Source organism: Anoplopoma fimbria, chromosome 21, assembly GCF_027596085.1.
Source record: "Anoplopoma fimbria isolate UVic2021 breed Golden Eagle Sablefish chromosome 21, Afim_UVic_2022, whole genome shotgun sequence".
NCBI lineage: Eukaryota > Metazoa > Chordata > Actinopteri > Perciformes > Anoplopomatidae > Anoplopoma > Anoplopoma fimbria.
The window spans coordinates 6,918,925-6,932,804 of NC_072469.1; the positions used below are offsets into that span (position 1 = coordinate 6,918,925).

A 13,880-nucleotide genomic window follows, 5' to 3' on the forward strand; every position below is an offset into this window, starting at 1 on the left:
ATGTATTACAGTATGTTCTTATTACGGATGCAATAAACTTTAAATAGCATTTTACTGCTGTTAGAGGTGGAGAAACGATTTTGTACACTGCGTTACACACGTTAGAGTGTCATTCCTAACGATGCATCATGTTTTGTTAGCTTTTATATGTTGTGCATGTGCAATCTTTATCTGTGAATTTGTCAACTACAGAGTCCTTATAAATGCGGTGGAGTAAAAATGTAGTGAAGAAGTATAAAGCGGCATAAATTGAAAATACTCCTTACCTCCCTTTTTACTAGCGAGTCCAAACAATTGGTAATCACGTTAAAGAAATGGAAAAATAGGTTTGGCCTTGGCGATGGCTGGAATAAACATGGAGAAAATGAAACTTTAAAAAGGGAACTAGTGAACTACTGAATAAAAACATTACTCAGAGCCACAGCAGGCAATATCACTGTTTCAGCCCTGCTGAAGGGGAACTCGGCAACTACAAAAAAATAAATAAAAAAAATAGGCAGTTAAGGTTTGAGTGGAGTCGCAGAGCCACAGGATTTTAGAGAGTAAACCACATCGCTTGTAGGGATCCAGAGATAATGCTTTCACTTTGTGATGCAAGGCAATATCAAGCTGTGTTGTAGAATTCTCACTCTGGGGGAAGCATTTCAAAGAATCAAATCCTCTCCATGGAGATGTTGCACATACAAGAAAATCCCCGTGTGCTTGATAATGTTGCCCTTTTTCTGTGTTGCTTATTGATTTCCAAAGTGTGGTCCTGGGACCTCTAGGGGCCCTTGAGGGAGTTCCAGGAGGTCCCAAGCAAAGAAAGGTCTAGTTTAAATTCATGATTTCCTGGGATAGAATAATATTGTAGCTTCTTCTACCTTTTAATACAGATCTGTGCAATCAAACTGTGTGCTAATGAGGCTAAAAGTGTGCATGTTTTCCTTCCAACTAAAGACTATATGAGTTAGTTTAACCAATGAGTTGAACTCTCTCTGCTTGAGGGTTTGTTTATCAGTGAAATTAATTGGTTCACTGTCCGATTTAAAGAAAAATAAAATAAAAAAAGACTCTTGAATCTCCTTAGCCACAACTGAACCACCTTACAATGTGGTTCTTTAGGACATAACATTATTCAATCACATGACGAAGCACTTTAATGTAAATTTTCCTTCTTGGAAAGATGTATGATTAGAAACCTTAAGATGTACTGCTGGTAAGGGCTCGTTTTTTATGTCGCGAAAGTTTCAATGGTTTCAATTTTAAGAATTCATCTAAAAGGGGAAGTATTTAACTACATAAACTTCATCTAAATATACTGTTGTATACAACGTCTTCTTAAATCAAATTAAAGACCACATAAACTAGATCTTTTGTGCACATTGAGGGTTTCCCTCTGCCTTTGGACGCAATGAGTTTCACTCTCATTTCAGATACTATATAGACAGTTTGTACTACTGTGTCGGCCAGTCAGGGGTCCCTATGCTTTTGTCCTTCAGAGTCCAGAAGGTGCCGGACCCCCGCCTTCCCTCCACCCCCCTCTTTTAAAAAAAAAGAGTCTGTCTGCCTGCCAGGACAGACTGGGTTATTACAGCGTGTTCATGGTCCCATCATGTGTCGTCAGACCAAAGAGGAGGCCGCAAGTAAAAGCCTCATGCAAAATTTATGTTCATGCGGCTGTTTCAGTGGGCGGAAAAATCAATATTGCGGGCCTGATGCACGGAGATGACTGAGTGCTCTCTGACTGACAGTAAAAGCTGAGAGAGATTGAGGGGCTACATTTACTGCTCTAGAAATGGAGAGGAGTGGAGTTGCTCCTAATAGTCTATCTGCCTTAAATTTGAATATCATTGTGGATTATTTTGGTAACAACTTGGATTTTGAGGGCTTAAAGAAATTAGGGAGAAGAGAACAAATGAGGAATGAGCCAGCTTGTTTTCAAATCATCTGAAACACATCTTGCGTCGTGGTTTCTGAGCAGCTACAGTATCGTATATTATGGGGTTATTAAGCCTTCCCTTCCTCTCCAACTTACACAGATATAAAATGATTGTAGAATAATCAAAAGACAATGTGGGTATGAGGAGGACATCATAGGGATTTTGTTCTGCGCTGCTTCGCTTACATATGCTTTTGATAGCGCACCACATACCCACAGTGCATTTGGGGAGGAATGTGAGAAGAGAGCCAAAGAAAGTGAGAAAAAGAAATTCAGTGGGATGAAATAACCCCAAACAATGGGATTTGCTTTCCATTCTTCTGCCTCCATCTTCTGTCTTTAATTATTCCCTTTGGTTGTCTGAGGGAGCGTGTAAGCACTTTCACACAGCACAACATGCCCAGCAGCACAACACTGTCTGCCTTAGTGATGTGGAGACTTCTGAGTGACACTGAGCCTCTTGTGATTATTAATGCTGTTTAATACAACACAGGGCAGCCGATATGATTGAGGGAAAAAACAGATTTCAAAATGCATGCATTCAAAATGCAATGTGAGTGGAATTATGTACAACACGAGATGTTGGGATACATTTTCCCCCGTGCTACATAAACAATGTGTACACCATGAAAAGAAGGCTAATATTTTGTAGATGCAACACTGAAAGTGTGTATTTGATAACAAGTACCTACTGTGCTCTATTTTGTACACAGCATTTAATGGAACTTCAGCTGATCCTGGTGGGATCCTTTGTGCCGGTTTAGTAGTTTCTCCCTGAATCGTATATGAGATATTTGAGAGCCCAGAACGATGTATGATGAATGAAGTAGCATGCTACTTATACGCTTATCGTGCTCACTGACTAGCAACAGGTTCAGCAAAGGGCAGCGGCAGTAAATGAAATTCCGCACCGGGACAATATATCATCAAAAGAAATGTATGCACCCGAAACTTACAAGCCTTCTTCAGATGCGGACAAGGTGCCTGACGGGGCTGGCTGGGGGAGGTGGTGAGGATGGGATGGTAGGGAAGAAAAAAAGGGGGGGAAATGGGAGAAAACGGGGGATTTTTTTTTTCTGGATGGGTGACGAGCGAGCGAGGGGAAGCAGCAGATTTTGTTGAATCAGTTCTATTTTCATTCCGGCTGATCTGTGTCTTTTAACCATTTCACTGCAGCTGGAAAATGAAAGTACCGGGGCTAATTTCACAGTGAGAGCTCACTGAACAAAACCCCCCACGGTCTGTGGAAAAAGGTGCTAAGTCTACTTTGTCATTGTGAATTACGGCAGCGTAATTCAGGAAACGGGGCTTGTGGGTATGAGAGAAAAAGAAAAAAAAAGAAATATGTTCAGAAAGAAATTCAAGAAAATCTTTTTTTCCCTCCCTAGCTGGAGATAGTGAGTTTTACTTCTGATCTGAAAGTAACAGATATCTCTCTCCCCAAACACGCCGTCCTGTACTGATGCCACAGGATCCATCTGTGATGTGTCTCCAGTTAGTCCAGAAATAGCACCCACGGGACTTAACACACTCCTCAGGGCTCCTACGGGACCTTTTAAGCTGCAGTGATACTGATAAAAGCCCCACAAATCTGGCCCCCAGATACCTCAGCCATTAATTAAGGTAATTAGGCCCTGTCCAGCAATTAGTAACCACAGATAGCTTTTAGCAGCGGCCAAGGCGTCCCTGCTGGTGAGGGGTTTGGTTCCATACCATCTGCTGACAAATGTCACCGCAGACTCTTTGGTTTCACAGACGGGGAACTGGAGAGCCGTGTTTAAAAATGACCTCTGTGTGATCCTGACCGGCTCCCAGACTCCCACAGCCCCGCTGCAGCAGCGAACGCTTTGTTTGTTCTTCTCACTTCTTTGGTTCTGTTCTCTTTCAAACATGGAGGTAGCGAGCTCTATGAAAATCCATACATGCTGTACACGACCAGAGTGGGAATAGGAAACATTCACTGCACAAGGTATCGATCAAAATTAGAACAGGGCTGTAACAGAGTGTAAGTAGTATTGATTAGAGCGTAATGCTACATTGATTTGCTTGTATTATTAAGTTCATGATAGATCCATATTGATAAGATGTTAGTTTACATTATAATGTTATATATATAGTTATAATAAAAGTGTAGATACAATATATCAAAATGAAGCTGTAAATATAGTAGTAATAAGCAGGTTTTCACAGTGATTTATTACTCAAAATAATTATTTACATCAGGACATTCCTGAATGCAAAGAACCTGTGATACACAAAAATCCCAGTAAAAGCATCAACAAGGCAAAGACCAACTGTAAAATGTGAGAAACATTCACAAGCAAATTTGGCATTCTTACTAATGTGAAAATGCAGCAGTGTGTGTATTTCATCCTGTGGCAGAGGTGTGTGATTTAAGGCGCTCTGGGTAAATACACTGATAAAAACCTTAGCGAACAGATCATGCAATAACTCACATTACTGGCAAATGGGAAATAAAGGATGCAGCTGTGCTACTTTACACAATTCCACATTTGAAGCAATCGGTGATAACACCATTTTCATTCCGGTTCAGTCCCATAAAATTACCATTAACATTACAACTCATGCAGAACACAGATAAATGTAAAATGTCACCCAGTTCTGCCAGGCGGGAATTCCAGTTCCACAAGATTACCATCTCTGCCTGCTCTCTCCCACTGCACCTTGTCTAATATTTCATTTACAACATTTCATAAGTTCATTTTCCCCTCACTGACCATGTAAATCACAAATCAATTTTCATTTAAAATGCTTGACTACAGATTTGTTGCTGAAAGCCACTGGATTGCGCCTCAGCAATATGGCAGACCTTTAGCAAATCTTCCGGAAACAGTCTGGCCAGAAAACGGAGGGAAAAAGTGAGATGTAATTTCTACAAAACAACTCCGGGGCCAAGTGGTCAAGGCATTTACTGGAAGCATTTTACAGGTGCTGAAATATCATAAACAATACACATAATGTACTGTTATTTGTTTCAGATTCACTACTCCCCTCATTTATTGAAACGTCAGACTTGTGATCGACTGGTTTACTCACCAGGAACAAATGGGTGATTATTATTATGATGAAAAGATGAACACTATTGATTGGGCATAATTGTTGGGGACATCTCATCAATATCTTATCTTATAATAATCTTAGATGCTGAATATTTATTAAGGATATCAATGTGCAGAAGATTTTAGCGACGGTTAAGATCATTTCGATTTTATTAAAAAATACCCACATAACTTGCAATATTTTTCATTGCCAAACTGTTAATTTAGTTGGACGGACACAACAGTATGCACGTTTTAGATTTAATAACTTAATTACTGGGGGAAAGGGGTTATCTGTTAGAGCTCAGGAGCTAAGGGGATAGAAAACAGCTGGATTAAAATGAAATAATTCGGCATCTTCCTAATTATTCATGTAATTGGAAGCTAATTTGAAAATTTGGCATGTACGTATTCAAAACCTATTCTCTCCTAATACAAAATCCATTTAAATAAAAGCATTAGACTCCCTGCATACACAGTGCAGACAGACTTACTGTGTAATGTAGAGGGACTGTCTTGTAGATTGTGTGTTTATGGCAGGAGGTTTGCAAAGAGCCTCCCCTCAGTGTTTACCAGTGAGGGCAGATGTCAGGGTTTGCTGTGGAGGAGCAGACACAGCCACATCTGATTAACAATATTATTGTCCTCCTCCACACCGCCATAAAGACTCATCCTCCCCCCCCTCTTTTTTCTTTTCTTTTCTTTCTATTTCAGGCTCTGGCAGTGTGCTGTCCTGTGGCATGGCTGAGCCAGAGTGACACTGCCACCATCCACAGAAAAAAAAAAAAAAACACGAGTCAAGAGCCAGAAGGTTAAGACAAACAGCACGACCGTGTCTTACCAGACAGAAAACGTGAAAATATCTTGGGATACATAGATTTAAAAAAAAATATATATATTGCTGTATATATTTAAATACACTGTGCGTCATTTGTACTTTTATTTCCGTGCAATTATGAAATGTATCTAGCTTGAATTCAGAACAAAATCATTGACATGTCTGCAACAAGTGAAACACCAGGGGGGAAATTTACTTACATCTCAGCTTCAAAAAAAGACATCAGAGCATAAATCATGAGTCTCGTGGGAGTGTCTGTGTGCTCGTACGTGCAGGTACAGTAAACCTGCGCTCCAGCCTGAGTGTAAATGTGTGTGTTTGATTCTAACCCTCTCATCGCTCCTCTGTACATTTTGATTGGTGATTTTTTTTTTCTTCTTACTTCCGTCGCCAAAGTGTCACAGAGGCAGTAACCCTGCACGTTTCCAAGCTGCTTATTGAAGACAAACAATAAAACCACTGGCAGATATCAATGGCAGAGATGAGAACCCGGGTGCCATATCTGCTGGGACTGCCTGGCGAACCTTGCCTCTGCCTGCGCTTCATCTCCAGCAGCACTTCTCACTCTCAATTATTTGGCTGCTGTCACAACAAATCAATCAAATTACCGCTCCAGGACTGTGTGCAGCTGCTCCTATTGCACCGCTAGTTGCATTAGCTTTGAAATGTATGAGGTCTACATTTTATCACTGTTATTTATTTAATGCAGCTCTCTCCCCTGCGACTCATCGTACAACCACGGCAAAGTTAAATCATTAAAGGACGACGTGGAATACACACTGCCTGAGAACACTTCAGATTAAACAGCGATAAGGGAGAAGGGATGGGTTTGGCCTCTATTGTGTTAAAATGGCAGGTGTTGATGTGAGGAAATGTGGACCGCTTGCTCTGGGTCCTCTTAATGCACTCCTCTATCGGCTGAATGTGCACACCAAAAAAAAACCAAACACATTTCTTTTCTTATCCCAAAATGATTCACACAACGAGCAGCTAGTGTGGCTGTAACAAACCCAAAAAATGATGTTTGAATTTCTCTATCTCCGATAATGTAATGGGTAAAGGGACACAGAGGCATTCCCACAGCAGACAGGGGTTAAGTCAGCGGCCCGGCCCGGTGATCTAACCTCTTAAAGGAGCAGCAGTCAGCTGAGGCAGAAGAGATGCAGTCTGACATGTCTTACTAGTGTGGAAACATTTGGCTCTTCCCCCGAGGAAGCCCATCCTTTGTTGGTGTAATGAGCAGAGTGATTTCCCTAATTTGTATCGTACCCAACGCCCGCAACCTGCCAACGACACCGCTGAACATTTTCATCAAAACGGCAGACGTGCCTTTGATTGGCACTGACACCGGGTCTCATTACTGCAGGTGAGTGGGATGCCGACCTTTATCGGGGCGCCTGAGTGCTGTTTTGCGTTTCCTGCGGACGAGTACAGAGGAACAATGCTCTCACCTCACCATTAGAACTCAGCTCTCTGATGTGATGCGCTGCCTGGCTTTCTGCTCAGAGCAAATAAGATGGGATATGCTTATTAATATGAAAGAGCTCCGGTAAACTAGCTCCTTGCATTACCTTTGAGTGAGTCTTAGGGAAGAGGAGTAGACAGATGAGACTTTGTTCTGCTTCCTCCCATTGGGCATTACATGTACAGTGCTTTGATACAACTAGTTTTACGAGTATGGTAATCATGTTTTGCTTGTTATAAAATCATGTGAAATGAAAACCTATTAAAAATGCATCAGAAAGTAAGCATCATATCTAACAACAACAAAATATCTGTACATGTTCCGTCTGCATCAGTCGTTCATACTTATGCTTGAAATTGTGAAAATCACGTATGTTTCTTTTTATTCATATGAGCCGTCACATTTAAAGACCTCTAGCATGACCCAACCTAGTTCTTGCCTCTGTGAAGTCAGCTAGAATTGTGTGCACTCTGTCACAAAAGATAACTTTCTCCCTTGTTTAGTTTCATTGGGAATTTGTTTTTACTGCATGTTTGCAGGCATAAATCATTCTGACAAATAACCAGTTACACTGGTGCCTGTGTTTACTGAGCTTGCCACAAGATGCTGCTCAGTTTTATTTAAGCAACTGCTCCAAATTTATAGCACAACCCCATTACAGTGTTAGTTATTCATCACAGTCTGAGAGAGCTGCCCTCCTAAAGCTCACAGCGGTTCAGCCGGTCCCCTCCTGTCAACATGCATGCTTACAGAGCCAGCTGTGATTAGTATGATGAAACGTGTGATCAAAGATGCCGTTGTTACTATTTTATCTGATTTATATCTTTCATTTCTTTTCATTTCTATTCATTTAATTTCCCTCATTACAACAGAATATGAACATTTTGGAAATGCAACAACAAATTAGACTGAAAAAATATATATGTATTAAAATATAACTTATTGAACATAACATTCTCATAAAGACTATGACTGTGAGTCTAAAAGCATGCCTGCTCTCATGTAAATAATCCAATTCCTCCACCCTCAGCCGCCCATTCCCCAAGACAAACAGTCTTATTAGTTGGTCATTAGCTGCCTCATTACATTTAAATACAGCCATTGGCCGGGCTCCTCCTGGAGTCTCATTACTGTGGCTCACAGTTGTCTTGTGTCTGATCTGACGCTAATTAGCTAACAGCGTGAGTGCTGTAAAGCACACTTGCTCCTGAGGTCGTGAAATGAGCCGACTGCTCCCTGGCGACAGTGCACCGCTGTATTATATGTGTGATTAATCAGGCCTGGAGACCCGGAGGGGCGGGGGGGAGGGGGAGAGGGGGGGATACGGGGGCAGAGGCCAGAGTTGCAGTTGTCTGACAGAGGTGCTGTGCCAGCAGGCCTCATTCAGCGGAGCTGTGATGAGCTCAGACAGGGGAGAGTGGAGGAGCGTCGCGTGGCCAGAGGGGCCCGGACACAGTCAAGACATTTAGCTTCACTCGTGACTTGTGTCACTTTCTCTCCATGGAGGTCCCTTCAATGCATCCCCTTTAGATAAGAGGACGTGCGAACAGGCAGTCTGTCAGTCCACACGCTTAAAAAAAGATCTGCCACAGAGGCATTTCTCCACAAGTTTTTTTTGCTATCTCTCATGGACGGGGGATTTTATCAAGACTTTGGATTCCAGGCTGTGTGTGGGTTTGTTTGTCAGTGGACAATAAGGATGACTGAGAGGTGTTTGTTTTGGATTCTGACACCCTGACAATGTGTTTGTCGATCATTTCATCAGATCACTGAAGCCTCTGGGCTGTTCCTCGTGCACCAGGAGGAAGATCTGTTGAAGTGTGAGTCAGACGGGCCTGCTGGGCCCATTATCGTCCACTACTGATGGATACATTGAAGGCCTCGCCGGATAGATGCGGGTTTATTAAAAGCTCTGCCCACAGCGATGGCTGCTGTTATTTATGCATGTTTGTGTCCATTAGGCTTCTACCTCCACATTTCCTCACTCGGGGCATCTGTCCATCCATTTCCCCACATCAGGGGAGCTTTCCCCTGCACTTTGTGCTGCACTGGCATTATTGTAATCTCCATCCTAAAAACACACTGCTTTACATGTAGCCTGGCATCTTTTTACATTAGTGCTGCTCTCTCATCCAAGATTTATGACTGATGGTTTCCCCATCCATCGCTCAATCTAATGGTATAAAAGAGACAATGTTTTAAACATTAAAATGAAAACCATTTACAACTATGATCAAAAGAGAACACTTGGGCATTAAAGTTTAAAAGGCTAGGATAAGTACAGCCATGTGGATGGACAGATGAGGTGGAAAAAAAGATAAAAAAGTGAAGTACAGTGCACTCTTGTGTACAGGAAAGAGGCATAAAGTGCTTTTGCGCTGCACTGCAAAACGTTGACCTGTAATTAATATGGTTGTTCCTTGGGGCAAGTTGAGGATAGCGGCTTTTTGGGATACAAATCCCTGAAGGATTCTTACCTGGTCAAAAGCTTTGTAAAACATTTTTATGAAAAAACGAACAAAAACTAGTCTGTGTCAGACAATGGATGTATAACAAACGGGTGTTGGGATCTTTATTTGTTGTATTTATTACTAATCAATATTGTGTCTAATACAGAAAAATCTGGAATTCTTTTTTTTTTTACACTATCCATTAACTTCCTCGAGTACCTGAATTATTTTCTACTTTCTCCCTGAGATGTCACGTTGACCCTGTTTTGTCATAAGAATGAGTCGCTGTATGTCTGCACTGCCCTCCTTTCTTACCTTGCAGGTTCTGGAGAGGGAGCGTCATGATGCCCCCTGCAGCAGCAGCAGCCACCAGGCTCTGGATGTTGGCCGTGGGCAGCGAGAGAACGAGGCCCTGCTGCCCGCCCAGGTGTCCGCCTGCGTTGAAGGGGATGAGGATGGGCTGGTTCATGCCTGGCCCCGCCCCGGACATCACGCCGCCTACCGCGTTGGCCAGCTGCTGGGCCACCAGGAGAGACTGCAGTAGACACACACATGTATTATATGATAATATATAATCACAGATGGGTAGTTTTATTTATTAGCAAAATTATCATCAATAATGTGGAAAAAGTTAAGCATAATATATTCCTTCTTATAATGAATAAACACTTTGACACTTTTGATCAGCTCAAATAACTTTACTATATTTGAGGTACAATGACAAGAAAACTGTTTAAAAGTAAATTCTATACACCTACCCTAATTTATAAAGATTATAATCCTTTCATAGTTATAAGTTATATTCTTTTGTCCCTGTAGAGCGTAAATATATTTTTGATAACTCATTTTGAACAGGGGGCTGAGAAATAGAGTAGGAGGTGTGCAGTTGGATTTCAGCAGGTAAACCTGTGAAAATGAGGATGAGGTCTAATGTGTTTGCATTGGGTCGCTGTTTACATTAAAGAATGTCAGTACAGCTATCCAGTCACTTTCGCTATCCAATTAAGTAGTTTAAATGAAATCCCTCTCATAGCTAAATGGTGCACGTGGAAATACGTCCCATCACAGAGGCTGAAGATGCTCTATCCTCCTTTTAAATGTAAATAAATAGTGTTGAATTATCAAACATTTAACTTGGTCTTTGAATGTTTATAGTACAATATTGTTTTCAGAATGTATTGGATTTCAGTAACATCATTTTTTATTTAGAATAGACAATTAACACCGTTAATGTAAATTATTCTATTTTGCACAAAATCCTTAATTAACTATTTTGTAGAACAAAAACTTGATTAAAATCCTCTGTGTTAGATAATTGATAACTGATTATTATCTGACAACATTTCTTGTTTTACAGAAGAAAAACACAGATTAAGGGCGTCACATTTGATTGATGGATATACATGTATATATATACAGTGGGGCAAAAAAGTATTTAGTCAGCCACCAATTGTGCAAGTTCTCCCACTTAAAAAGATGAGAGACACCTGTAATTTTCATCATAGGTACACTTCAACTAAAGAATCCAGGAAATCACATTGTAGGATTTTTAATGAATTAATTGGTAAATTCCTCGGTAAAATAAGTATTTGGTCACCTACAAACAAGCAAGATTTCTGGCTTTAAGAGGCTCCTCTGTCCTCCACTCGTTACCTGTATTAATGGCACCTGTTTGAACTTGTTATCAGTATAAAAGACACCTGTCCACAACCTCAGTCACACTCCAAACTCCACTATGGCCAAGACCAAAGAGCTGTCAAAGGACACCAGAAACAAAATTGTAGATCTGCACCAGGCTGGGAAGACTGAATCTGCAATAGGTAAGCAGCTTGGTGTGAAGAAATCGACTGTGGGAGCAATTATTAGAAAATGGAAGACATACAAGACCACTGATAATCTCCCTCGATCTGGGGCTCCACGCAAGATCTCACCCCGTGGGGCCAAAATGATCACAAGAACGGTGAACAAAAATCCCAGAACCACACGGGGGGACCTAGTGAATGACCTGCAGAGAGCTGGGACCGAAGTAACAAAGGCTACCATCAGTAACACACTACGCCGCCAGGGACTCAAATCCTGCAGTGCCAGACGTGTCCCCCTGCTTAAGCCAGTACATGTCCAGGCCCGTCTGAAGTTTGCTGGAGAGCATTTGGATGATCCAGAAGAGGATCGGGAGAATGTCATATGGTCAGATGAAACCAAAATAGAACTTTTTGGTAAAAACTCAACTTGTCGTGTTTGGAGGAGAAAGAATGCCGAGTTGCATCCAAAGAACACCATACCTACTGTGAAGCATGGGGGTGGAAACATCATGCTTTGGGGCTGTTTTTCTGCAAGGGGACCAGGACGACTGATCCGTGTAAAGGAAAGAATGAATGGGGCCATGTATCGTGAGATTTTGAGTGAAAACCTCCTTCCATCAGCAAGGGCATTGAAGATGAAACGTGGCTGGGTCTTTCAGCATGACAATGATCCCAAACACACCGCCCGGGCAACGAAGGAGTGGCTTCGTAAGAAGCATTTCAAGGTCCTGGAGTGGCCTAGCCAGTCTCCAGATCTCAACCCCATAGAAAATCTGTGGAGGGAGTTGAAAGTCCGTGTTGCCCAGCGACAGCCCCAAAACATCACTGCTCTAGAGGAGATCTGCATGAAGGAATGGGCCAAAATACCAGCAACAGTGTGTGAAAAGCTTGTGAAGACTTACAGAAAACGTTTGACCTCTGTCATTGCCAACAAAGGGTATATAACAAAGTATTGAGATGAACTTTTGTTATTGACCAAATACTTATTTTCCACCATAATTTGTAAATATATTCTTTAAAAATCAGACAATGTGATTTTCAGGAATTGTTTTTCTCATTTTGTCTCTCATAGTTTAGGTATACCTATGATGAAAATTACAGGCGTCTCTCATCTTTTTAAGTGGGAGAACTTGCACAATTGGTGGCTGACTGAATACTTTTTTGCCCCACTGTATATATATATATATACATGTATATCCATCAATCAAATGTGATGCCCTTAATCTGTTTTTCTTCTGTAAAACAAGAAATGTTGGCAGATAATTCAGTGTTATCAATTATCTAACACAGAGGATTTTAATCAAGTTTTTGTTCTACAAAATAGTTAATTAAGGATTTTGTGCCCCACTGTATGTGTGTGTATATATATATACACACTATTTTATATTCTGGGACGCATAATTGAGTCAAGTAAAGCAGATGCCACCAAAGTGACTGTATCACTAATTAATGTGTTTTGATGAATGCAGTTGTTTTGCAGATGAATTATGTGCTTTGCTGTGTCACAGACTGACAGAGATGAAATCCAATCTTTGTGAAAGAGCTGAGAATATTTATTTTACAGAGATGCAGAATTATTTATGTTTCATCCCATTGAACAAATCCCTGGTACCACAGAAATGTGCCTGAAATACACAGTGCTTTTCTAAAAAAACGTAGCAGTACTTTACTCTTTTGATGAGGGATATAACACATCACTCTCAAGTCTTCATTCATTCACATTAGTTCAAGTGGATTCGGTGCAGTCATACCCATAGAGGAAAAGATATGTTATCAGAAGCATCGCTCTGAGATATTTTGCACAGTAGAAGATCTCTTCAAATGTATTTTCCGCGGAAGTCGGTTTGAGAAAATACACCGACACATTTTTCATCGAGAGCTTTGAGCCAGAAGTGGTAATGTTTGTACCATGGATGAAATCTCCATGAATACACAGGGAATGACATCTTAAATTCTGTTCATTCGGATAAAACCTTTTTTTTCAAATTATGTCAGCCTTTGAGCATGTCAAACTGAATTTAGAGAGGAGGGGCGAGACAGGAGATACCGAGGATGCTGCACAATCCCACAAAATTACTGTTTAAACATTGAATTGAATTGTTTGGAATAAAATAATACACTGTCAGCTTGTGTTGTGTCCACGGTAAAGCAGCCTTTTAGACGTTGCTAGGTAAGCCTGGCTGCACTGTGTTGACTCCTCCACTGTGACTTAAGTTCACAAGCCTTTAACTCCAATTGTCAGCTATCTGCTTCTGTTTTGCATGGCGTGTCTGCAGCTTGCACAGGATGCAGAGCGGGCTGACTGGTGCGAAGACCCCACCATACTCCCAAATCTGGTGCTCCTA

The 13,880-nt window shown here is 41.2% G+C and overlaps 1 protein-coding gene across 1 annotated transcript in view; it reads right to left on the bottom strand.

The window, feature by feature from the left end:
- The window catches only part of pou6f2 (POU class 6 homeobox 2), a 71,879-nt gene that overhangs the window by 34,152 nt on the left and 23,847 nt on the right, over positions 1-13,880 (bottom strand). Inside the window, 1 exon segment of the mRNA XM_054622573.1 lies at positions 10,049-10,268. Within this exon segment, the coding sequence (XP_054478548.1) occupies positions 10,049-10,268 (220 nt within the window).